Below are 25611 nucleotides of genomic sequence, written 5' to 3'. Positions count from 1 at the left end.
TGCCTTACCACACACTTAAAAAAGAAATCCAGTTCCCCAGACTTGGGCAAGAAAATAAAACCAAGAGGAGGGGGGAAATGCAAAAAATCAGGTTCTATGAGAGTACAAAGCAGAAGTAAAATCTAAAGGAGAGTCTAGTTCCTGCTTCAATCCTCAAGTCAAGTGTCTCATGACATCAAATCCTGCCCTCCATTTTGTTTCACATTTTCTGCATTGCACCTTCATATTAAAACAATAAGCTTGGTGTTAGTGGGAGAATTTTCAAACTTTTCATAGGTTTAAGTACTTTAAATATTTGCAATAATTGTGACTTCCCTTTCCTGCTTCTTTCCTGGTGAAGAAAAGGTTTGGAAAGAGAAGAGGAAGATTTTAAGAGTAAGAAAGAAGAGAGAAAATGTGGGGGTCCTAGTCCTCCTAGATATTAAGACACTTCATTAATCTATGATTTTGAAACATGTGCCAGCCTAAGATTAATAGCACAGAACACATAGCCCAGAAGTAGCTGGTAGGAGCTTAAATGTCTCAAACTTCATTAGTCTGTAAGATCACGCTTCCTTTGAATATCCAATGCAATAATCTGAAGCACTGCCCAGTTTGTCCATAGGGAGTCATTTATCAAGTTCTGCTACCCAATATATTTCTGGGACTTCCCTGGGGAACTGTCACATGTTCTATAAATCCTCAGCTGATGCTGCATTTTTGTACCCTTCATCCTCTGCCATTCAGATATCACCACATCAGTCTCCAGTACTCTTTTCTGTATTTCTTCTGCTGAATCTTGGACATTAACCTTTCTCTTCAGCTCCCCACTGAGACTACTTGGGTTACTTTGCAGGATGCTCTGAAGGTTTACAGATAAGAAAGCAACTATAGCTCTGAGGTGAAATTGGACACTATAGATTGGACACAAAGGCCTTATGTATATTAGTTAGAACTTATCTATATGCCCCTGCCATATTCTGGAAAAGAAAAATTAAGTCTCCCTCATGTTGTTTTGGACCTCTTCTTCCATGTTGATGGTCGGAAGAATGAAAAGACTTGGGCTTAACAGTTTCTATAAAGGAATACTTTACAATGCTCCAGAGTGAATTGTCATGTGGTTAAACCTGACTATATCTACGTCCAACCCTCCATTCACTGAATTCATTGGCAATGTATTCTCTAAATGGAGGGGGGGGGGCATAATCTGCTAGTGCTCCATCTCATTTCAGAATGAATGCTGTCTGAAGACCTCTTTCACACAGAATGGAACAAATCACATCTGCCATATGTTCAAATAAGCAGTGTGATAGATCACTATACTGGAAAATATATATGGCCCTATTAAGTCTTCTGAAATTGCTGCCCTAAGTATAAAATGAGACAGTGGATGTTTGACTAACAGAGGACAAGCTTGCACATGTGAATTCTGTGGGCCCACTGTGGATATGACCCAAGCCCTCTCAAAATATCCCCAATTGATCCCTTCTCTGCCAGTCCCCAGACTGCCTCCATTCTGAGAAACCACTGGGCTCTCCCAGAAGTGCCCTTCTGCCAAGGGTTCAAACCCCAGCACAAGGACAACAAGAGACTGAGTCTATCCCTATTGCTTTCCAAGCTCTCTTTTCCTGTCCAGAATTGGTTATTTTCCAGAGTGACTGACTCTGGAAATAGCCATTCTCTTCAAGAGAGACCCCATTTGTAGGAATGTGATTTTGCCCTTTCCCTCTCTCTATCACCCCCCCCCCCAAATCAAAATATAACAGTGTGAGATCAGTACACCATCAAAAATATGGTTTATTCAATCTTGAATAATGCTATGTGTAAAATCAAGCATCCAGTCCCTTTTCAGAGTATTTTACAAGATAACAAGATAGCCAGGGTTATTCATTCTTTGGCCACCTCTAGGATCACTTCTGGATTGCCTCATAGCAACTGTCTAAGCAATTACACACACAAAGCTTCTACTAGTAGTAGTAGTAGTAGTAGTAAGAGTAAGAGTAATAATAAACAGGACATTCTCCCTACCAAACTCTGCAAAGGAAGCAAGGTTCTGCTCCCTCAGCCCTTGGGTCCACTGGTCCCTCGTGCTCACATTCCTCATGCCCCACTCTGCCTTGACAGTGGAGGGTGGTGGGGTGGAAGGTGGGGAGGACTCTCTTTCTAGTCTCAGGAAAGTTGCTCCCTTTTCATATTCTCAGTTAAATACTTTGCCTTTGCTCCAAACCCACTCCCAGTTCTGGGCTTAGCTTTGACAAAACAGGAAGATACTATTTCTCTTTTCTCCTCTGTCCCATCCCTCTGTTGAGGTTGAGCACAAAGTCAGCCATCTCCTTGAATTAGAGAAAGAGGAGAGGTAGAAAAATATGTATATAGGTCAGGATCTCAAAATATGACCCCACCACGTTAATAAATGGTGTTGAGAAAAGTTGACTACATAATTGGAAAAACAGGTTAATTGGCTCTGCACCTCAACTCACATTCCAAAACACACATAAGGACATACAGGATTTTTTTTTTTTAATCTAAATAAATCTTGAGGAAAAGATGGGTTTTCTTTTCATTGACATTCCATGAAATTTACTTTTTTGGTGTCAAGTTCTATGAGTTTTAACACATATATAAGTTCATGTAGCCAACACAACAAAAAAAGATTCAGAACCATTCCATTAGCTCCAAAATTATGCTTGGCTTCCCTGAGTTGGTTTATTCATTTGTTTTGCTTGTTGCCTCTTTTTGTTTTTTCAGGAGGCAACAGAAAACGAACCCAGACCTCCCATGTGGGAAGTGGGCACTCAGCTGCTTGAACCACATGAACTCCCTATCCTGTCTTTTTATAGTCAAATCCTCTTTCTCCCACACTTAAACCCTGTTCACCACTGATTTGTTCAATCTTTATGGTTTTTCCTTTTCCAGAAGGTCAAGTAAATGGAAATAGACAGGATGCAAACTTTTAAGATTTTCTTTCTCTTAGCAAAACGTATTTGAGATTTATCTATATTGAAGATATCAATAGCCCCTTTCTTTTCTCTCTGTAGATGAACTTCAGCTTTTTTATCCATTTGCCAATTGAAAGACATCTGAGTTGTCTCCAGGTTTTGACAATTAGAAAAATGCTGCTATAAACATTGCATGCAGATTTTTGTGTGAATGTTCTCATTTCTCTAGGTAAATAACTAGAAATGGGATTGTTGGTCATATGATAAGAATATGTTTAACTCAGGAAGACATTGCCAAACTGTTTACCAGGGTCGCTGTACCATTTTTCATTTTCACTAACAACGTATAAAAGTTCCAGTTGCTCTGTGTCTTCATCAACACTTGGTATTGTCACAATTTTAAATTTTAACCACTTTAATAGGAATACAGTGGTTTCTTGTTGTAGTTTTAATTTGTGTTTTCCATACAACTAATGTTACTGAGCATGTTTTCATGTGTTTATTTTTCATCTATATATCTTCTTTGATTAAGCGCCTGTTTTGATCTTTTGCCCATTTTTTTTACATTGGTTTGTTTGTTTTCTTGCTCAGTTTTGATACATTTTATATGTATTCTGAATACAAATCCTTTGTTGGATAAGAGATCTACGACTATTTTCTCCCAACCTATGGCTTTTCTTTTCATTTTCTTAAGAAAATACTGGTTTTACAATTTAATAAAGGTTTAAATAGTGATGAATAGCTATCTGTCCTCTGGCTGATGAAGGACTTTTCAAGCATAATATCATGAAAGAAACAAAAAAAGAAAAGCTAACTAAGTGTGATTTTATATACATATTTTTTTATTTTTATGGAAAACTCATCAAAAATTAAAAGTCAAGTGACAAATTGGAGAAAATATTTGCATAAATATAACCTATAAAAGAGTGATACATTTAATATGCAAAAACCCATTCAAATTAGTAAGAAAAACAACTAACACTCTAGTAGAAAAATGAGCAAAGGACACAGAGAGTCATTTCAATGAAAAAACTCAGATAGTAGGGAAGCAGACTTGGCCCAGTGGATAGGGCATCTGCCTACCACACGGGAGGTCCAAGGTTCAAACCCCGGGCTTCCTTGACCCATGTGGAGCACTTTGGCACTATGTGTAAAGAACCTTAAAACTGTTCCTACTTGGGGAGCGGATGTAGCTCAAGTGGTTGAGCACCTGCTTCCCATGAGTGAGGTCCTGGTTCAATCCCTGGTACCTCCTAAACACAAACAAATGAAAAAACCACTTTCACTGGAAGCAGATGCAGCTCGGTGGTTGAGCACCACATACAAGGTCCTGGATTCATTCTCCCATATCTCCTAAAAAAATACAACAAACTATTCATACTTTGACCCAGCATTTCGTTTTCTAGGAAATTCTCAGCCATGCCAGAAAAGGTGGAATACCAAGGAATACTTAGACTAGAGGGGAAGCCCCTACACAAACACACCGTCATCCTTAAGACCCATATCTCACATGCTATCCCCATACTGCAAATAGCAACTGTTTTTTGTCACAACCAGACTTTGCGCAGGAGCTGTACCGGATAAGCAACCTCTACCTTTCATGTGTTTTCCCTGTGTGGTTCCCGCAGGACGCCTCTGCACTGGGCTGCAGCTGCAGGGAAGGTAGAATGTGTCCAGTCACTGCTCGAGTTGGGCATGGACAGCAACCTGCGAGACATCAATGAGAGCACGCCCCTGGCCTACGCCCTGTACTGTGGCCACTCAGCCTGTGTCAAACTCCTCTCCCAAGAGAACAGGTAAGTAGGGAACCAGGAGGCACCTCTCAAAAAGTCATAAAATAGGATAAAAGCAGCTCTGTGAGGGTAGTCCACTCCCCTGATGATGTGCAAAAGCAACAATAGCTTAAGTTTGTGTTTACCATTATCTAACATTATCTAATGTTCTCAGGTATGTGGAATAAAATGATGGCAGCAGCCTGATGCCATTGACCCATAGTCACATGACTTTAATCTCTTCTTTCCTTTTTCTCTCTTTTCTCTTCCTTTTATACCATGTCTTATCCCTCTTCCTTTTGTCCAAATCAGTGGCTGGCAAACTTGTTTGGTCGCAAGACCGTTTCACACATTCAAAAATTATTGAGGACCCCAAAGAATTTTTGTTTACATGAGTTACAACTATTAATATTTGTGGCATTGGAAATTGAAACTGTGAAACTTTAAAAACGTTTATTTCTTTATCCATTTCAAATACTAATAAACTTAGTATGTTTACATGTTAACATAAATAGCATACTTTTAATTAAAAGTAAGCATAGATCCTAAAACAGAAATACTGTAATGAGAAAAGCAACATTGTTTTCAATGTTTTTGAAAATCTCTCTGATATTTTAACAGAAGTTTCATAGAAGACATCTAAATTCTCCTATCTGTTTCTGAGGCAATATGTTGTTTTGACTGAAGTGTAGGAAGACAATCTGGTCTCACATAAATATATAGTTGGAAAAGAAAGGAGTATTTCAATAGCTTTTGCAGACAATTGTGGGCACTTTTCTTTGATAGTATACCAAATTTTGACAATAAAAGTTAGTTGACTGTATATTCTGTAATCCTATCAGTGAACTTTTATACTTTTTTACATTAAAATCCATTAGTCTACCCTGCACATTAAATGAGTCTTACACCCATGCATGAGTTTATAATATTTCACATTGGGCATTTGGAAAATGTCGTTTATTTAGTTATGTAAATATTCCAAAAGTTACATTTCATGATATCAAAAAATCATGTTTGTTAATAACACCACCAATCTAATCAGAAAAGCCTTTATATATTGGGAAGCCATCAAGTTCACAGTGGCTAAAGGAAGTTTTCCAAAATTCTAAATTTTCCTTGAAATCTAGACTTTTGTCATTGACAACAATTACTGTTGGTTATTTTCCTTGAGTGACTGGCTCATTTTTTTCATTTTTAAGAAAATTTCTGCAAATACCCAATTCTGAATAACCATAGTTTGTTTGTAAGTCATAAAAATTGTGTTCTATGAGGAAAAAAAAGTGGCTAGTTCAGTTGGCACTCAAAACAATTGCGCAAATATTTTGCTTCAAGACAACCACTGGCGGCTGGGTCAGCTGACCCGAGGGGCCTCGCGAGGCCTTTTAGGCCGCTGGCCTGGGCCTCGAGAGTCCCTGCCGCCATGGCTTCTCAGTCTCAGGGCATCCAGCAGCTCCTGCAGGCGGAGAAGCGCGCTGCCGAGAAGGTGTCCGAGGCTCGCAAGCGAAAGAACCGGAGGCTGAAGCAGGCCAAAGAAGAAGCTCAGGCTGAAATTGAACAGTACCGCCTGCAGAGGGAGAAGGAGTTCAAGGCCAAGGAAGCTGCGGCTCTGGGATCCCACGGCAGCTGTAGAACTGAAGTGGAGAAGGAGACCCAGGAGAAGATGACCATCCTCCAGAACTACTTCCAGCAGAACAGGGATGAAGTTCTGGATAACCTCTTGGCCTTTGTCTGTGACATCCGACCAGAAATCCATGAAAACTACCGCATAAATGGATAGGGGAGAAGGAGTGCCTGTTCCGTGGGTGGGCATTTTAGATGCCTTCACATGGAATGTGAAGCTTTAGCAAAGCTAGAGTTACATTCTTGGGGAAAGGCATTAACTTATTTCTGTATATTATGTAGTAGGTCCTTTCACTTTTTAGAGTAGCAAACCTAGGTTCTTTGTATAGACTTAGAGCTTATCCAAAGAATTTCATCTTTTTACTTCCTGTTTCTTATAAATTTAATGGGTATATGTTGTCTGATTTCCTTTGCCATTTAGCTCAAGCTACATATGTGGCAGTACTGACTTTTTCTTTCTTAGATCTAGTACCAAAAACGACATTCAAAGAAAGAAAGGGGTTAAATGTTTTATTTCCCTAAGGCTTTCTTAAAGGTCAGGGGCTTTATCTATGAAAAAGTAGTAAATAGTCATTTGTAACGTGTGTGAAGCAACAGCCAACCTTAAAGTAGTCCTTTCTGGCTAAGTTTGAACAATGAATACTAGAATAACTGAGCTGCTTTTAGTTTCTTTTAATAAAAATTACTAGATAGAATTCAAGGCTTATTATATGTTATTGCTTAATGTACTGTTAATCATTTGAAAGTAAAGATTCTTGTCATGCAAAAAAAAAAAAAAAAAAAAAAGACAACCACTGTACTTCAGTATATAGCAGAACTGCTTTTTGAGCATTTCCTGTTTTGTCAAAAAGATGTATACTCAAGGGTAAAATTTAATAAAATTAATAAATTTTACTGCTTCACCAAAGACATTATTAAGTTAAACTGCCTTTTTTTTTTTTTTACTGTGAGGGCATGTTGATAAATAATGCAATTACTGGTACAATTTGATGCCTTTGCCTTGATTTGTGCTAAGGTGCCCACAGTTTTGTACACTATCTCTATTATGCCATCACTGCAAAAGGCAGCACAGTGAAAAAGGAAAATAACAACTTTGTACATTATTATGAAAATAATTTTAATCTCATAAACCCCCTGAAAGAGCCTTGGGAACTTGCCGAGTTCACTGCACCACACTTTGATGACTACCAACCTAAAGCACAACCTGTAATAAAAGGAAAAGATAGATTGTAGAAGTTGATAACATAGCATTATTTAGCACAGGAACACATTCTGTAATTGGAAAATTTGAAAGACTGTTGACTATCCTCTGGGGTCCCTGTAAAGGTAGTGTTAGGAGTTGTCTTAGTCTGCCAGAGCTGCTGTGAAGAATACCACACACTGGCTGGCTGAACAACAGGAAATTATTGTTTCACAGTTTTGGAGGCTAGGAATCCAATATCAAGCTGTCACCAGGTTATGTTTTCTCCCAGAGCATGTAATGTTCCGGTGCTGGTTTGCCAGCAATCCTTGGAGTTCCTTGGCTTGTAGATGCATCTCTGCCTCCATCACATGGTGATCTCTCTTCCGTTGTCTAGCTTTTATTCCCATGTTCAATATATTTTGTGAGTACTTCAGCCATGTTAGATGAAGACTCACCTTCATTCAGTTGGACACACCTTAACAAAAAACGTCTTCAAAGCTCCTGTTTACAAATGGAATCGCACCACAGGACTGGAGATTAGAATCTGAGCATATCTTTTGTATGGGACATGATTCAATCCCCAAAAGGAGTCCAGGAAACTCTGCTCAATATTTCAAAGATCTAGTGGACGGTAAAAGAATGAAGATAAAAATATAGCATGGCTAATGTAAACTATGGACTTTGGTTAATAATAATGTACCAATATTGGTTCATCAATTGTAACAAATGTACCCCACTCATGTAAGATGTTAATAGCAGAAACTGTAGGGAGGGGGAAAATAGGCAGGGAGGGATTTATGAGAACTCTCTGTACTTTCTGCTCAGTTTTTCTGTAAACCTAAAACTGGTCTAAAAAGTAAAGTTTGTTTGTTTCGGAAAAAAGGAAAAGTAAAAAAGATGCAAATATTAATACTAGAAAGAAAAATATATCATAGCAATAAAAATTCAATTATGCACTGTGTGGCCTGTAGGGAAAAAATCATTATATGTATCCAACCTAAATAAGCACTGATGTTTTTCAAATTACCAGTTATAATATCTTACTCCAAAGAGTAAGTTGAAATCTGACCCTTAGAGGTATTTACATGGGTCAGATTTCATTGTTAACACATACAACAGACCGTGTTAAACTGATTATGTCCTCAAAAGAGAAAAACATAGAATTTTCCAAGGAACAAAAACAGAAAAGTTCCTAGGGGAACTTTCCACGTTAAGGACAGGCTGCCGGACAATCGCTGACCTTTTTCCTTTTGAGTTTGCCTGCCCATTGGGCATTGCTCACATTTCGCCTGCGGCCACACCCAACCTCTGGCATACAGGCTTCCTCTTCTCCTGCTGAAGCCCAGACCAAAGTCCTTGATATACTTGAAAATTAAAAAGTATTTTTCAAAAGGCAGTTTTGTAGGAACTAAAAGGGAAATAAAGTACAAACAGCATACAATGGGTAAGGTTCCTGGGGCGGATAATGTCAGAGTTCTGTCCAGATCCCCTTCAGATCCTTTTCAGAGAGTGTCTAGAAGCACCCTCTCACCATCTCTGCAACCTCCACTCTCCTCCCACTAGTTGAAGTGTGAACTCGACTTTGGCCTACATCTCTTTAACTTACAATTTACACACCTACTAACGTGTCCTTTCAGCTTCGTTTAATTTTGGTGAAAACAGATTTTCTAGGAATAAATTTTGAAAGGATGATCTCAGAGGATGCAAAAGAAATCTAATTACAAAATGCTCTAATTGAGCAGAGGACTGGCCATGGTAAGGGACCACCTCTGGAAGGAAATTTCACAGGGCATTGAGAATTCTTACCCATCGCCTTTGACTTGGGAGGACTTTAGGAGTGTCATTGAATGATTTCAGATGATCTGCTCAAATGAATAGAATAGGGGGCTATCAATTGTTAGTAATGTTGTCTCCATTTCCTATCCTCACATAACATCTTTGTTATTTTATATTCCCATTAGAATAGAGCCTACTAGACCCCTTCCTTCCCAGAACAGTAGACTCCAGAAAAAGGAGGGACGGTTCACCATGCTCAACCAGATCTTCTGCAAAAATAAGAAAGAAGAGCAGAGAGCCTATCAGAAAGATCACTGCAGGGACAGATCCAGGGAGGAGCACACCTCGGAAGTCGATGACATCATCACCACCTTTGACAACATCGTGGATACCAACTGCCAAGAACAGCCTGATGATCAGGAGACTATGGTTGACTTTAAGAAGAGGACCTCAGAAAATTCAAAATATCTCTTGCCAGAAAAGAAGCCTCTGGTCCATAAGGGGCTTCCACCAATCAGAACGCAGAGCCTCCCACCCATCACCCTGGGCAATAACTTCCTGATGGCCTCCCATGGGGTGACTTCCCAGGCTGGTACTCATCACACAGCCCAGAGTTCTCAGAAAAGTAGAAGTGAGCAGGATTTATTAAATAACAGAACTGGCTGCCAGGCATTGCTAGACAACCCTTGGAGGGGTGAGTCTAATCAGGTGTATTCATACAAAGCTTGGACTGTGTCATCTTCTGATAAGCTGCTAGACAGATTGCTCAACGTCAGATCTGGTCACCAGGAGGTATCTGGGCCACCATATCTTCCTCATCTACATAATCCTTCCTCAGGTAATGTCCTTGCTTCCTTCTTCATTCTTAGCAAGCTCTATACAGGAAATGGCTCATGCAGTTCTGGTTATGACTTGGATTGACAGCCAGCCACATCACCCCAGAGGGAAGGACCGAAATAAAATGAGTGAGTAGGGCCACAGTTTTTTTCCTGGAGTGTTCCTGGATTCAGATTTCCAGGCTATGGACACAGTCTCCTTTTCCACCTTAGAAAAAATCATCAAGTAAAAGTACATGTTTCCTCATCCTTCAAGCAAATATGGGCATTCCTGACAGTCTGAGCAGGAATACAACTATTTCCACTAGCAGGGATTCCTAACCATGTTTATGTTGCAAAATCACAACATAAACAGGGGTTGATTTCTTTGAAGGGGATTCAGGCCCTATTCGAGACTTACCAAATCAAAATCTTGACAAGAAAGGAGGGAAAACCTTGTATGTATATATTTAGTAAGGTAATACATTGGCACATGTATGGTTCAAGTCTCACCACATACCAAAAGATGACCTGGCAGTTCTCCCTCCTGCCTCATTCCTTAGCCACCTAGTGCCTCTTGCCCAAAGCTACCGATTTCAATAATTTCTCATTTACCCTTTCAGAGATATTTTATATGCATACAAACAAATACATGCATACTTATTTTAAAAGGGGGGACGGAATAATGCCCCACCCCACCCCCCTTTTTAAATAAGTGCATCACACCTAACAATCTATGTACTTTTTTTTTTAATGGTTCACAGATGGTTCTGATGCACACCAGAGGCTGGAAACCATAGCTCTAAAGCAAAGGCTGCAAACCAACTTCAAAGTCTCTTCACTCCCACAGTATCTTGGTTTATCTTGGTTTGTTTTTAGTTGAACCAATTGCCAGTATTTAAAACCAGGAAGTTTAAGTTAAATTCCTAGCTTCCCTTGAGAAACTGAAAAATCTGGCTGAAAGGAACCAAATTCCTATGCAGCAATAATCGTCTGGATCTGCGTAACCACTGTCCCTTTGGAAGGGTGGGAGTTGCCCAGTTCAACAGAGTCCACCTTCTCTAGTATCTCTCCATGGAGTGTCAGTTATTATTTGTCAATATGTTCCTGCTGTTTCCATATTGCAGGGTTAGGAGGAAAACAATACATTCCTTGAACCCACATCTCTGTCAAAGGTAGAAAAATGAAAGATAGAACATAGACCAAGAGGGCTACATGTTTTAAAAAATGTGGGGGAGGGCATATTGCTTTTGGAAATGAGGAATATTCCTTCCCATGAATATGCAGCTTGCATCAGGTTCTCTTCACCCATTTGTCTGTGCTGGTGCATGAAAATTTGATACATGAAAAGTACTTACAACAGTGACGAGCATGTAGTAAGTACTGCAGACATATGCACACACGCACACACATACTTTTTTTTTTACTATGTGCTAGGCCCTGCATTAAGTCCTGCATTCTAGAAACCAGCTGGAGATCACTTTTCTTTTAAAGATGATAAAAGTAAGAGTGCCAGTTAACTTCCCTTTTGCTCTCAAATCTAGACTTCACCCTTCAGCTATACTCTTCAATTTAGGGAATTATACTTCCCAGAGTCACTTGCCAGCTGGATTCCAGGTAGGTCTGGCCAGTAAGGGGCAAAGGAGAAAGGAATGGGGGAAACCAGGCTATTTTCTCCTGTGCTCCCTCTGTTTCCCCAACAGTGACACTCTCTCCTCTTCATTCTCTCCAAACAGACCCTCCCTCTGTGCTTCTGGCTACCACTAGCTTCAGGGCCTTGGTAAAACCAAATCCTCTCTTGTCCCTCCAGTGTAGAGGTGGTTGTATCTTTCTGCTGAGGATAATCTCTGGGTTGTCCTTCTACCTTATCCTCTGTTTGGCTTCGCAGTTTCTCTATCACTGATGTATCCAATTTTCTGTATGAATTTCCCTCTGTTTGAAAGCCCTAAAGAAGTATATTTTCTTGAACGGCCCCTGATTAATAAAGCAAGAGATTTTCTCTTTCTGGGCAACAGTTTCCTGATCTGTAAAATAAGGAAATTAGTACCTTACCCTCTGGACAGGGGCTGGGACCAATTTGTCTCATGGAGCCTTTCCAGTCGTAACTGACATGACCTAGAGAAGTTAAATGATATGCCCAAAATCTTACAGCTTGATGGTATATTCAGGACTTGAAGTCATATCTCCTAAGTAGTAGGGTATCACCATAGCAATGAAATTCTCTCTTTCAATCATAAAGTCTAGTTTGTTGATATGCTTCCTGATCATCTAATATATAATTTTCTTAGGAATGGCATTATTCTCCAGAAAATAAAAAGGTTTCTTTGCTTATGGGTTTTGTTTTTGTGGACATTTTAACCTAATTTGGTATGTTGTATTTAGGACTACTGAGACATCTGGAATACACTTGAAAGGATTCATTTCAGCGGTTTACGTTTTTAGTCTAGGTAGCTTGAAACTTGGCAGATTTCTACATTGAGCATCGATATTTGATGTGAAAGCCTGACACAGTAAAGCAATTGGATACAGTAAATCATACCACCTCACCACTGGTCTGAACTTGGATATCCCTTTAGCTTTGGATGGTCTCCTTTCTTGCTTTGGGTTCATAAAAATAATATGGGTTAGCAGCCTTAATCGTTGAATTCCTGGCAGCCGTTAGTTATCCTGTGCTGACATCAGCAATTCTGAACATGTAGCTGTAATGATTATTGCTTAACATTTATTGAGACCTGTCAGTGGGCTAGATGCAGAGAGATGGGGGATGAGGCACTTATCCTAATGAGTTGAGATTTGGACCACGTCAGCTTAATTCACTGCCAGCAGCTTTCAGAGAAAATGGAACAGAAAGTTCTGTGGTGTTTTCTACCAGTCTAGTTATTTACAAGCTATCAAAAAAAAAAGCAAGAAAGTGCTCTCTTCTTTTCTTGCTGGAGACAACTTCCTCCGCCAGAACTTTCAAGACTATACCAGTAATAATTCACCTTCCTTGCTGGGTAGATCTGGGCCTGAGTCCTCTGTTTAAACCCATCAGAGGCTTTGCATCTTTTCAGAATTCTTTAACTGAGCAAACAAACTCAGAGTATGGCCCTGTAGCACTTCCCATAGTCTGTACCTTCCATTTCACACCTTTATCTCCCAACCCCTTGAACAATTTCTGGAACATTCTTTGCCTTTTCATTCTGAGATCTTTGCCCATGTTATTTTTCTCTGGATGACCCTTCTCTATACTTACATGTTTGACATCTTTTAAGAACTGTATTAGTCAGCCAAAGGTGTGCTGATGCAAAGTATCAGAAATCAGTTGGCTTTTATAAAGGATATTTATCAGGGGTAAAAAACTTACAGTTACAAAGCCTTAAAGTGTCCGACTCAATGTTGCTTTCTAACCAAGGTCAACTGCCACGTGTTGAAGCATGATGGCAGGCCATCTCTGTGAGGGCTCAACCTTCCTCTCTCTCAGCTACAGGCTGGCATAGGGCTTGTTTCTTTCCAGGCTTTCTCAGTTGCTCAGCTGCAAACTATCGTAAATGGCTCAGCTCTCTTCCAGGGGCAACAGGATCAAAGTTCTCTCCTCTGCCGTGCTATGGACCTCTCTTTCTCTCCCTGTGTGTCTTCTTGAGTGAGAGTCCATTTATATTAGCCCACCAAGGGGACGGGAATTCAACCCTGAGTCACACCCTACCAATGTGGTCAAATCAAAGACCCTTAATCGAGTTTATCGAGTAAACTTAAATCCTTTGCATTTAATACAAACACCCAGAGGAACTGTCCAGTTTACAAACATAATCTTTCTTTTTGAGGATTCACAAAAATATTCTCAAACTGACACAAGGACCAACTCAAACTTCCCCTTTTGCATGAAAGTCACCCTGATCCTTTTGTGAAGTGTTGATCTTTCTTACTATTCATAACAAGAGTGGATCCTCCTTGTTGAGCCACCTCCTTGGGGGCAGACGATGTACAACACACTTCACTCTCAAAAACACTGCAGGAGAGGAGTTTTATATCCCCATTTTATTGATGGAGAAATTGAGTCATAGAGAGATTTGCTCATCTACCTAAAGTCACAAACCCAGCTTGGAAGTGGTAGAGCAGACATTCAAATGAGGTCTATTAGATTCGAGAGCACATCAATTTCTCTGGACCCTTCTTTCTTCTGTGATGCCCTCACATACTTCTATCACAATACTCGTAACACTTTAAAAAATTATGCAGTTATCTGCCTCTCTTCCCATCTAAACTGTAAGCCCTTCCTGAGCACCTGGTCTTCTCCTCCACTTTGTATCACCAGCATCTGGAAAACAGTGGGAGCTCAAGAGATGACTTCTGAATTTATTACTTATTCTTTCAATCATATCTGGCTCCTTCATGTAATTGTGAAGATTTTCTTGTTCTTTTATTCTAGGACAATGGTCCTCAACTCTGTGGTCACTGGTGGTATCTGCGGCACAGATGTGAGTTTGGGGCTGTGCACAGCTTCATCTTGTCCTTCAAAACTTGGCAAAGCACCAGTGTGGGATAAAGTTTAATTCTCCTCCCACCTTCCTGATTATCATCTTAGCCCCTCTCTTGCCCACTTCTCTCATCTTAACAGTATTTCTTTGGCTCCTAGAATGCAGAATAGCATAGGTTTTAGGGTCAGACAGATTTCAGTTAGAGTCCAGGATCTGCACTTACCCATTTGTGACCTTGAGCACACTTTAGAATTTATCCAAGGCAGCATCCTCATTTGTAAAACAGGGAAGATGGTAGTATCTATTTCCCAAGGGAAAGTGTTTGTTAGGACTAAGTGAGATTGTGCCTGCAGCATTTAGCCCAGCCCATGATAATGCTTAAAAACATCAAGCTATCCATAGTTATCATTATCTTGTTTCTTGGTTTTACAAATTTCTGGTCAAGTACTCAAGATAATTAAGGTAGAATTGGTATAGATTTTAGCTAATTCTACACAGGAGTGTTTGCTTTATAGGGACTTCTCAAGCTATTTGACCTTCAGAGATGAAAGGAATAAAAATACAATGGTCCACCAATGGATGAAAGGATAAATAAAATGTCGTACACACACACACACACACACACACGCACACTCACATACCATGGAATATTATTCAACTGTAAAAAGGAATGAAGTCCTAATACATGTGACAACATGGATGAACCTTGAAGACACCATGAGTGAAATAAACCAGATAAAAAAGGGCAAATATTGTATTAATTTGAGCTCACTGATTTGAAATAATTAGAATAAGCAACCTCCTAGAGCCAGAATTCACAATATTGGTTACCAGAGGATGGGGTGGAGATAGGAAATGGGAAGTTAAGGCTTAAAAAGTACAGTGTTGCTATTTGGAATGATGGAATAATGGATGGTGGAGATGGTGGCACAACATTGTGAACAAAATTAACCACTTTGGGGAAATGGACTTGGCCCAGTGGTTAGGGCGTCCGTCTACCACATGGGAGGTCCGCGGTTCAAACCCCGGGCCTCCTTGACCCGTGTGGAGCTGGCCCATGCGCAGTGCTGATGCGCGCAAGGAGTGCCCTGCCACGCAGGGGTGTCCCCCCGTGTAGGGTAGCCCCACGCGCAAGGAGTGCGCCCCATAAGGAGAGCCACCCAGCGCGAAAGAAAGTGCAGCCTGCCCAGGAATGGCGCCACCCACACTTCCCGTGCCGCTGACAACAACAGAAGCGGACAAAGAAACAAGACACAGCAAATAGACACAGAGAACAGACAACCGGGGCGGGGGGTGAAATAAATAAATAAATAAATAAATCTTTAAAAAAAAAAATTTAACCAATCTGAAATATCATATCTGAATGTGATTAAAAGAGGAAATGTTAAATTGTATATTTTGTGACAATAAAAATGTATTTGAAAAATCCGTGGAACTATACTACACAGTGAACCCTAAGTTAAATCATGAACTATAGTTAATCGTATAATTATAAAAATGTGCTATCAATTGTAGCAAATATTCCACACCAATAGAGTAGCATATAGGAATCCTGTGTCTTATGCATGATTGTTCTATAAATCCACAACTTCCATCATAAAGAAAATATAGGCAAAGTATTCACTGGGGAGACTGGAAATTTTAGCCAATCACCATCAAAGGACACTGCACAGGTGATGCCCCCACACAGATGACCAACATTTGGACTATAAAACAGACAGAAGGTAGATCTTGTATAATACTTTTTTCTTATGCAAAGGACTACTTTGCCCAAACAGAAGACCCTTAAAATCTAACAGCATTGCTGTTGTGATTCTAGTTCCTTTTTAAGTAGACTAGTGGGCAAAAGAACAAATGAAAGCATGCCCCACTCTAGAAGATAATGTTAAACCCTCCACATAATAGAACTCTGGAATAATTGCTAGTGTTTATTGGGCACTTTCCTTGTACCAGGTATTGAGTTAAATGCTTTACATTTGTTCTCCTATTTAATCCCCATGACAACTGGAAAAGGCAAATTGTATTTTCACTATTTTTATATCTGAGGAAACAGATTTAGAAAGGTTATGTCGCTTCCCCAAGGCTAAAAAGTGGTAACCTGGGATTTGTGCCCAATCCTGATTCCAGAGCCCAAGCTTCTGATAATTACACTCTTCTGTCAACTTTTAAAATGAACTTAAATAACTTTTGTGTATTCCTTCTATGTTCAGATATTTGTAACATCCATCTTTCATAATCAGTGGTATACTGATAAATGTTTAATGGGCTGGGGCAGGGGGGTGGAGTGAATCAGTGCATGCTGATTTCCACAGTGTAAAGGCTACCACCAAGATTTCAGGCCACCAACTCACAAACTTCCTGAAAATCTAACCATCGGCCTTCAAGAATCAGTACATGTGGGTCCAAATCACCACTGTTGTAGGCCAAGTTAGATAACAGCAATTTCCTGAGGGCTTTCACCCAGCTCCCATCCTCTAGGTCAGTGATTTTCGGTCCTGGCTGCCCTTCACAATGACCTGGGAGCTGATAAAACTGTGATGCTTGCAACCCACCCCCAGAGGGCCCCCCCCCCCCCATTGTATCACTTTTATTGGCTGTTCGGGAAATACACATTCAACAAGGGGTTCTTGTGTGTGGAAAAGCAGGACAAACAATCCCATCAATCTGTTAGGACAGTGCTGGGCTTTCCTGACTTTACATAGGACCTTGGGCTAATTCTTGCCACTGGAATTGACCTTCAAGAAACAGACACTGCTCCAACTCTAGCTACTGCTGATGCATCTGAGCAAGCCGCTTCCTTTCCGTTTCTATCATTCTCTGATGCTCCAGTTTTTTGAGAGTTTTGGCTTTATATTTATTCTAAAAAATGTGATCACCAGAATAAAAGATTAGTTTCCAAGGCAAGAATATCACATCAAGCTGGAATTTGACATTTTCAATCTTTCAACTGAGGGATAAAGCCTAAGTTGTGGCGCTATGCCCACAGGAATGCTCCTGAAACAGTGAGGAAAATACACCTCATGGCAAAAGCCCCTTTATCTGATTAAGACAGGAGTTGTAAATCCACTCATATTTTACCAGAGACAAGTCATGACAATCAAGTTCCCTCCATTCCCCTAGCTTCCAACTCTTGGAAAATCAAGGTCAGGATTGTCTGCTCAGCTTGACCAGACCCTATGGAACAAGGGTCATCAGTCTAGACTGTACTGTCTACTATAGTAACCACTAGCTAAATTTAATTAAAATTAGAAATTCAGTTCTTCAGTTGCATTAGTCACATTTTAAGTGTCCAATAGCCACTGCATGGCTAGTGGCTAATACATTAGACAGTGCCAAATCATCATAGAAAGTTCTTTTAGAAAATGCTCCCCTAACTTTTTTTAACAAATCGATTTTATCGATTCATATTAGTATAGCATAAATCCATCCAAAGTGTACAATCAATGCTATTCAGTATAGATGAAGTCAGGGTAAGTCAGGGGATGTTGCATTCCTCTAGGTTTCTGGCTATGTTACATAAAAGAATTTAAAAACATGCTGGGGAAATAGATGTGGCTCAAGCACTTGGGCTCCTATCCATCATACAGGAAGCCCAGGGTTCAATTCCCAGGGCCTCCTGGTGAAAGGCAAGCTGGCCCACATGGAGAGCTGGTCTGCAGAGTGCTAGCCAGCATGGAATGCTGGCCTGCACAGGAGAGCTGGCGAAGCAAGATGATGCAATGAAAAGAGACACAGAGGAGAGACGATGAGAGACACAGCTGACCAGGATGCTGAGGTGGCACAAGAGATTGAGCACCTTTCTTCCACTCCGGAAGGTTCCAGGATCGGTTCCCCATGCCGCCTAAAGAGAAGACAAGCAGAATGAGAGCAGAGAGTGAGCGCAAAACAATAAAAATAAAAACATGCTAGTTTAGTTAAGCCAGTAAAAAATTTATTGAGAACTGGGAGAAAAGAACAGGATTACGCATCAAGGTATTGATGCAGGCTCCTCCAGGCAGAGAGCGCATTTGGACTTTCAACCATTGTCATACTCCTCTTGTATTCCACCACTTTGCTGAACTCATCTATTAGTTCTAGTAGCTTTGTTGTAGATTTTTTAGGAGATTTTAGATATAGGATCATATCACCAGTGAATAGTGAAAGTTTTTACTTCTTCCTTGCCTATTTAGGTGCCTTTTATTTCTTATACTAGCCTAATTGCTCTAGCTAGAACAGAGGTTGTCTTTTAATTGACGTGGAGTCTGGCAAGAGCATCAGAATATTTTTAATAATTCCTATGTGCCACTAGAATTGAGAAACACTGCAAACATCTACTCACTCATCAAAGAGTTGACAAACAAGTGTTAAATTATTCCACATCTTAATATAACTTTTATTTTTCCCATTTGAGTTTTACAGAGCAAATGACCAACTGTGCTTCTTTATAAAATTTTATTTAAATTAGTTCATTCCAAAAATAATATCTGGTGCCTCTTCCTTTCATTTGAACAATGACTGGAATATAATACGCACTCAAAGTGTAGCTATTATTATTGTTATTGTTGTTGTCACATCTTAAATTTAACAACTCTCTAACAACTTCTATGATTCTGTTATCCATTGGGTATTGTAATTTGTACTTGATTGAAACTCGAATGATTGATGCAAATATTTTTGCCTCCAGGACAGAATTTTCCGCATCTCTCTCCACACAGACCCAAAATCAGAGATCTTCCTTTCACACGGAACAACCTAGCTCCCCTACCAGACCAGAAATGTAAGTATCATAAGTCATTCTCAACTTCTTTTGCAATCATTCGCAAATCTAGATGCAACTAAATATATTTTCATTTTTCAAGGGAACATCAAGAGCCAAAACTTGTAAATTTTAGGAAAAATAAAGACTATTTAAAAAGTTTCTTCCAATTTGGTAATGTTGTTGGGGGAAAACAAAATAGAATACTCCCACCCTTGAGGAATTTTTGTGTTTGAACTACAAAAGGAATAAGAGAAGTGTTCTTTGCTATGTATTATTTAATGCCTTTAAGAAGGTGCTTTAAAAATGCTTTTCTTAAGGATGACATCTTGGAATTTGTTTCCTTACTATGGTGGACAGTTGAAAATATGCAACACCTCTGCAGTCAAACTCCACACACTCCTAAGCAGAAAGGAATAATCAAGTAGATGCCTTTCACCATGACTGGATTTATTTTATATTTATTTAAAATAGATTTTTATAATATTAAAAACTCTCACAATACATAATATTAATACATTCTACTAGGCCAGTGGTCTTCAAACTTGAGTGTACTTAAGTATTATCTGGGATGCTTGTTGAAAAGTAGATTCCTGGGTCCCACCCCCAGATCCTGAGTCTGTGTAGCCTTATATCTGTGCTGTGAGACAGGTGCTTTATTATCCCCATTGTACAGATAAGGAAGCTGAGTTCAGACAGATGACGTAACTTGCCTAACATTACATAGGTAGTAAATAGCAAAGCCAGGAGCAAAACCAGGGGATACTGAGTCAGCTACCTCATGAAACAATTCATAGCTCCTGGATTCTGATTTCCTTCCTTCTTTTTCCTCCTGACTACTACCTACCCCATCCCACCCCTTTATAACACTTACACGCAAAGACACACAAACTCCTTCTTCATCTAAATCATAGATTAGATTATTTAGAAGCTGCTTTACCTATTTCAGACAAGTTCCCTAACCTTCTGTATTTGAGTTTCCTCATTTGCAATAATAATAGTACCAGCCTGACTAAATTGCGAGGATTAAATGAGATAATATACCTAAAACACTGGCATACTCTTTGCACAGAGTAAATACCCAATATGTCTTTCCCCTCTAGGCTATAGTTTGGAAGGAACCAACCAAGAGTTCTAGAATTATTTTGGTAAAAAACAATGAGCCATGGTCTTAGTAAAATCTAGTCTTTTCACAGATTAGGACTAAGAGGTGCAACAATATGTCCAAAGTCACACAGAGTTAGTAGCAGAAACCAAGAGGTCTTTCTTTTCGACAGATGAGCTATTCTGCCTTACTGATCTGGGTAAATGTGAGAGTTTTAGATGCTGTAAATTATATTGTTGAGTGAAAGTTATGCCTGGGCTTGTCTTTAAACAGAAACCTAGTCTTACAAAGGTATCCAGTTAAAGAAGGAGTCACTGGAGAGAAGTTGTAATGTAGGTCAGTGGTTGAGCACCTCCTTCCCACATATGAGGTCCTGAGTTCAATCCCTGGATGCTTCCTCACAAAAAAAACAACGGAGTCACTCAGTCTTCACAGTCTTGAGTCTTGGTGGTGCTTAGAGAAGCCAAAGAAGGCGTTTCCTTTGGCAGAGATTGGAAGCTTCAGTTTTCACAATTAGGTTTCAGAAGAGAAGGAAAGATAAAAATCTTAGACAGGCTTTAGCCCTAAGAAAAAGAATTGAAAGGCCACACAGCACTTTCCTGAAAGAAACTGGACAGCCTTTTGAGGTTTGTTTGTAGTCTGCATAAAAGCACAGGGCAAACAAATGGCTTGGGGCTTCTTTAGAGCCTTGTGGTGACTTGGCCCTCAACTGCTACCCCACCCAAGGAAGAACTCTGCCAGGCACACATGGCCCAGTCTTGTTTTGATCATGGCCCAGTCTTGTACTTTTGCCTATTTGACGTCCCTGACTACGTGAAGTAAAACCTGAGCAGGTATGTATACTCGCCTCTTCCCAAGAAATACTCCTTAGAAATACCGTCAGTTGCTTAAGAAATAGCACAGTTCTCCTACCATGATTGCTCACCAAGAATCTGAGAGGGACAAATGTTGAAAGTTTCTCATTCCATTCCTTCTCCCCAGTTCTATCTGGAGAACCTCTACGGACAAACCGAGTGCTTCCTGCTATTCCAAGCCAACGAGGTCACAGTACGCCAGCTGAAGGGAGTGAAAAGCCTACCAATACCACCAATACCAATAAGGAAAATTAACCGTGGGCCACTGACTACAGAAATATAGGTGATACATATATTCAACTTTCAAAAACTCTAGTTTTTACAAAGACTACCTTATGAAGCTGCAATCTATAAGCCATTCACAGTTTTGTAACTCAAAATTCTTGATTCCAAATAAAGATATTTCTCAAATAAACACTTAAAATTTTTGAAGTGGGAACATATATTGTAAGCCTGTGAGAGTCTGTGACCCCCACATGCCAAAATAAAAAGTCCAAGTGTGCTATCGGGGAAGTGGGTGTAGCTCAGTGGCTGAGCGCCTACTTTGCATGTATAAGGTCCTGGGTTCAATCTCTAGGATCTCCTTAAAAAAAAAAAAAAAAAGACAACTATGCTACCAGTAGGGAAACTGAGCTATGTTTGGTTTGCTTTGTGGCATGTCTGCTGATTTTTTTTTTCACTGATTTTATGCTTAAAATTTTTTGTTTTGCTGAAAAATAAATATGCATTCTAAACTTTCTTTACATTTCTTGTAATTCTACCTTTGACTGATGTGAGTTAATGAAAATGATTAATAAGTTCAGTCACTTTTAAATGCCCAATCTGCAAAATATTTTCTAGCTACAGTCAAGTTAATGACCAGCCAATTGGCTTGATGATGTGAGTTTCCAATCTTTCAATGTTTGTGAGTCTCTTCTTTGTTAGTTGATTACTTCCACCTATTGTCTTTTTCAGATATTATTGTTTGTTTCAATAGTAGGAAGGTCATGAGAGCTGGAAAGATCTATATCCTGGCCAGCAGAATTGAACAGGCATTTCTCACACGTTCTTCAAATGATCCACATATTTAATCACTTATTTTTCTTTTTCAAAATAATGGTCTCTGCCTACTCAAGACTGAATGCCTTAACTTAGGACTGGATGAAGTTTGAAAGACGACTACTAATTACAGTATTCCTTGCCAAGATGTTTGTGTGTTGTTTTGATTGCTTTGGCCAGAGGTCTATATAAAGTTCAAGGCTTAACTGCAGGAGCTGAGAGCCAACCCATGGTATTTCTGAGCCTGCATGTTATTTTGCATATATCGCATGTGTAACATTTATTACTTTTATACTAATGTTATTTGTTTAGAGAGGTCAGACTCTGCCATTAACTAGATAGAAGTTCCCCTGGGCTAAATGACAGCTATTTGGCTTTGTACTCCTACAGCAGATCTGGACAGTGCCTGACAGAAGGAAAGGAAGGAAGCAGGGAGGGAAAAAGCATGGGAGCAAGGGACGGAGATATAGGAAGTGATAATGAAAAAGGTCACTAGTCCACAAGCACATTTTGACAATGATAGTTGTTTCAATCAGAGATTGTGAAAAGAGATAACCTTTGGACCCCCTCCCAATAGCTAGCTATTGTTGTTAAGTCAACAAATAGATTTCTATGACTATTTCTATGACTCCAGCATATTATCCCTTCCAACTCTACCAGAGGACAACTTGATACACAATATTTGATTTTAACCCACCAAATGAGCAATTAGAAATATAGTGTCTCCCAGAAAGACAAATTTAACCATTAATGTTGTTTTTGCCCCTGCTCTTTGAAATTTACCAATACTTGTCTCTAAGCAAGTGCATCATGACTTTTTAAAGGTGAACTTCTAAAAACAGCCCTTTGAAATCCACCAAATGGGGTAACTAAGAAGGAACAAATTGGACATCAGCTTCTAGCCTGAAATATAAAACTCAGGACAAAACTAAATCAAGGAACATGACAGCAACTTTCATATGTAGTAGCTAGACTCACTTATTGCCTTGTGAATTTTTTTAAATTATGTTTTAATCAAGCAATTCTATCAGAGCCACATATTTCCTAGACATTGACATAGAAATATTAACACTGGTAGTCCAAAACTCTAGCAAACTGTATGTTTCTTTCAAATTATAGTTTTTCAAAGCAAATGCCTTCCCATTCTGACCTCTGTTCTAGTCCAACCCTGGTCTTCTGGGCAGTTGAATGAGTTCCAAAAAATCCCCGGAGGCCAAATCTGGGAAGTCCATGCACAAATGCTACCAAAAGCTGAAGGATTTCCAGTCAGGACACTATACTAGCAGTTGTAAGCAGAGGGGCAAAGATGATTTTCACATTGGTATATAAGAAAAACAGGAAATAACTTGCTGATTATTAAATCCCCAGAAATAAGGTCACTAATGTTGAGTCGTAAATCACCTAGCAATTGCCAATGGTCTATATACTGAGAAAAATGTGAGTGGAAAAGAAAGTCTGTCAGTTCCCTTAAGAAGACATGGTAAAATCTCACTGGTTTACATGCAAGATGGGAAGCTAAAGGTAGGGTGGAGGATGGAGGAGACTGCAGTCAACCCCATATGAGTAGTGAATCTAAGAAGTGAGTCCAGATACAAACAGATGACCAGGTACAATGTCTTTGACACACCGACGATGACTCTTGGCCAAAGACATAGAAGAACCTGATGTAAAAGAATGAAGGAAGAATACTATCTCCACAGATTCTATTCATGTGACGTATAAAACTCTATATGGCTGGTAAAATGAATAAGATTTTACTCCCAGTGGTATGTTGGAGTTAGCTCTTACCTGTTTGCAGGGGTCGATTATTAAATATAGTCTTCAGAAATTTTGTGAAATGGTTGTTTAACCATTTGTATCTTGAAATCGACCATGATGGGAATATTCACACCATGGAAATTAGCAAACAAATCAGGGCTTTCTTGACAAGCATATCACTGGATATAACTTTTTTAAAAATTTTTCAAAATTAAAAGCACTTTAAATTAAATGATGTTTTCTCAACCCTGATGCTAATAGAACAGGATTCATGCCTGCCTCAAAGAGTAATCATGGCATGTTTAGGTTTCATTGTATTGAATTGTGACATTTCATGGAATATAATACAATCCAAGGGTTAATGAAACTCATCTACTGTGTGTGCATGATTCAGCATTGTACCCAGAATGAAATCTTCCTTCATAACTCTTCAGGAACCAAATCATACCTTAATGAGTATTCAGGGATGATCAATGTCCTCCCTGTTCTCTTGTGAGCCTATTAACAGCTCACAGCTTTGTTTGGCTGGTTTTTCTGCTCAACATACATAACCTGGTCTTAATATAGTCAGCACACTCCCTGGCTTCATGTCTGATCTTGTCAACACCTCCACACCCAGTAACACTCAGGAAATGCTTGTGTGGCTCCTTCAATTCCCCTTGTAGCTAAGAAACAAGCACCAACCTATGGCTGAAATGGATGTCTACCAGAACCAGGGAGGAAAACTCAGGTTCTACTTATATTCACCAGCCAAAATGTAACAGACAACCGCGGGGGATTAAATAAATAAATAAATCTTTAAAAAAATTTTAAAAAAAGCCCTGCTCTCTCTTTTTTTTTTTTAAAGATTTATTTATTTCTCTCCCCTTCCACCCCGCCACCCCAGTTGTCTGTTCTCTGTGTCTATTTGCTGCATCTTCTTTGTCCGCTTCTGTTGTTGTCAGCGGCACGGGAACCTGTGTTCCTTTTTGTTGCGTCATCGTGTTGTGTCAGCTCTCCATGTGTGTGGCTGGGGCGCACTCCTTGCGCATGGGGCTCCCCTACAGGGAGGACACCCCTGCATGGCAGGGCATTCCTTGCGCACATCAGCACTGCGCATGGGCCAGCTCCACACGGGTCAAGGAGGCCCCGGGGTTTGAACCGCGGACCTCCCATGTGGTAGGCAGACGCCCTAACCACTGGTCCAAATCCGCCGCCTAAGTCCTGCTCTCTTAAAGCTCATTGTCTATGAGGATGCCAATCCAAATTCTCCAGACTACATTTCTACAGGTAAAACAATTACAAAAACAGTTTATTATCTCAGGTTCTATTTTATGACTTAGTCCCATCAGTGTCTCAGAGATTTCCTGGGCTTTATTTCCTGTGAGAATTGATTCAATGTAAGTGGGAGGAAAAAATAGAAAATCAGAGGAGAACCCTGGTTAATTTAGAGTTATTCTTTAAAAGTGCAATAAAGACAAAATTTCATTAAAAGGAAGTTTTTAGGAAGGATTTGATAGAGAGGAGGGAACTGGAGGCCTCACCATAGGACAGAAATACAGGAGGCTTATATAGCCAGAGGGTGTCTGATGCAGGAGAGA

At 39.7% G+C, this 25611-nt stretch overlaps 1 protein-coding gene and 1 pseudogene across 1 annotated transcript in view; both read left to right on the top strand.

Annotated features, from left to right (window-relative positions):
• The window catches only part of ANKRD55 (ankyrin repeat domain 55), an 88546-nt gene extending 66896 nt beyond the window's left edge, over positions 1-21650 (top strand). The window contains exons 8-11 of the mRNA XM_023589024.2: positions 4547-4714; positions 9455-10107; positions 19205-19297; positions 21363-21650. Coding sequence (XP_023444792.1) covers positions 4547-4714; positions 9455-10107; positions 19205-19297; positions 21363-21490 — 1042 coding nt within the window. The 3' untranslated portion in view covers positions 21491-21650. The remainder of the gene's footprint in view (positions 1-4546; positions 4715-9454; positions 10108-19204; positions 19298-21362) is intronic.
• On the top strand, positions 6038-7005 carry LOC101441886 (V-type proton ATPase subunit G 1 pseudogene; annotated as a pseudogene).
• Positions 21651-25611: the final 3961 nt, after the last annotated feature.

The sequence above is a fragment of the Dasypus novemcinctus genome, chromosome 2, assembly GCF_030445035.2.
Source record: "Dasypus novemcinctus isolate mDasNov1 chromosome 2, mDasNov1.1.hap2, whole genome shotgun sequence".
NCBI classification, from domain to species: Eukaryota; Metazoa; Chordata; class Mammalia; order Cingulata; family Dasypodidae; genus Dasypus; species Dasypus novemcinctus.
This window is presented reverse-complemented; position numbering and strand designations above follow the sequence as displayed.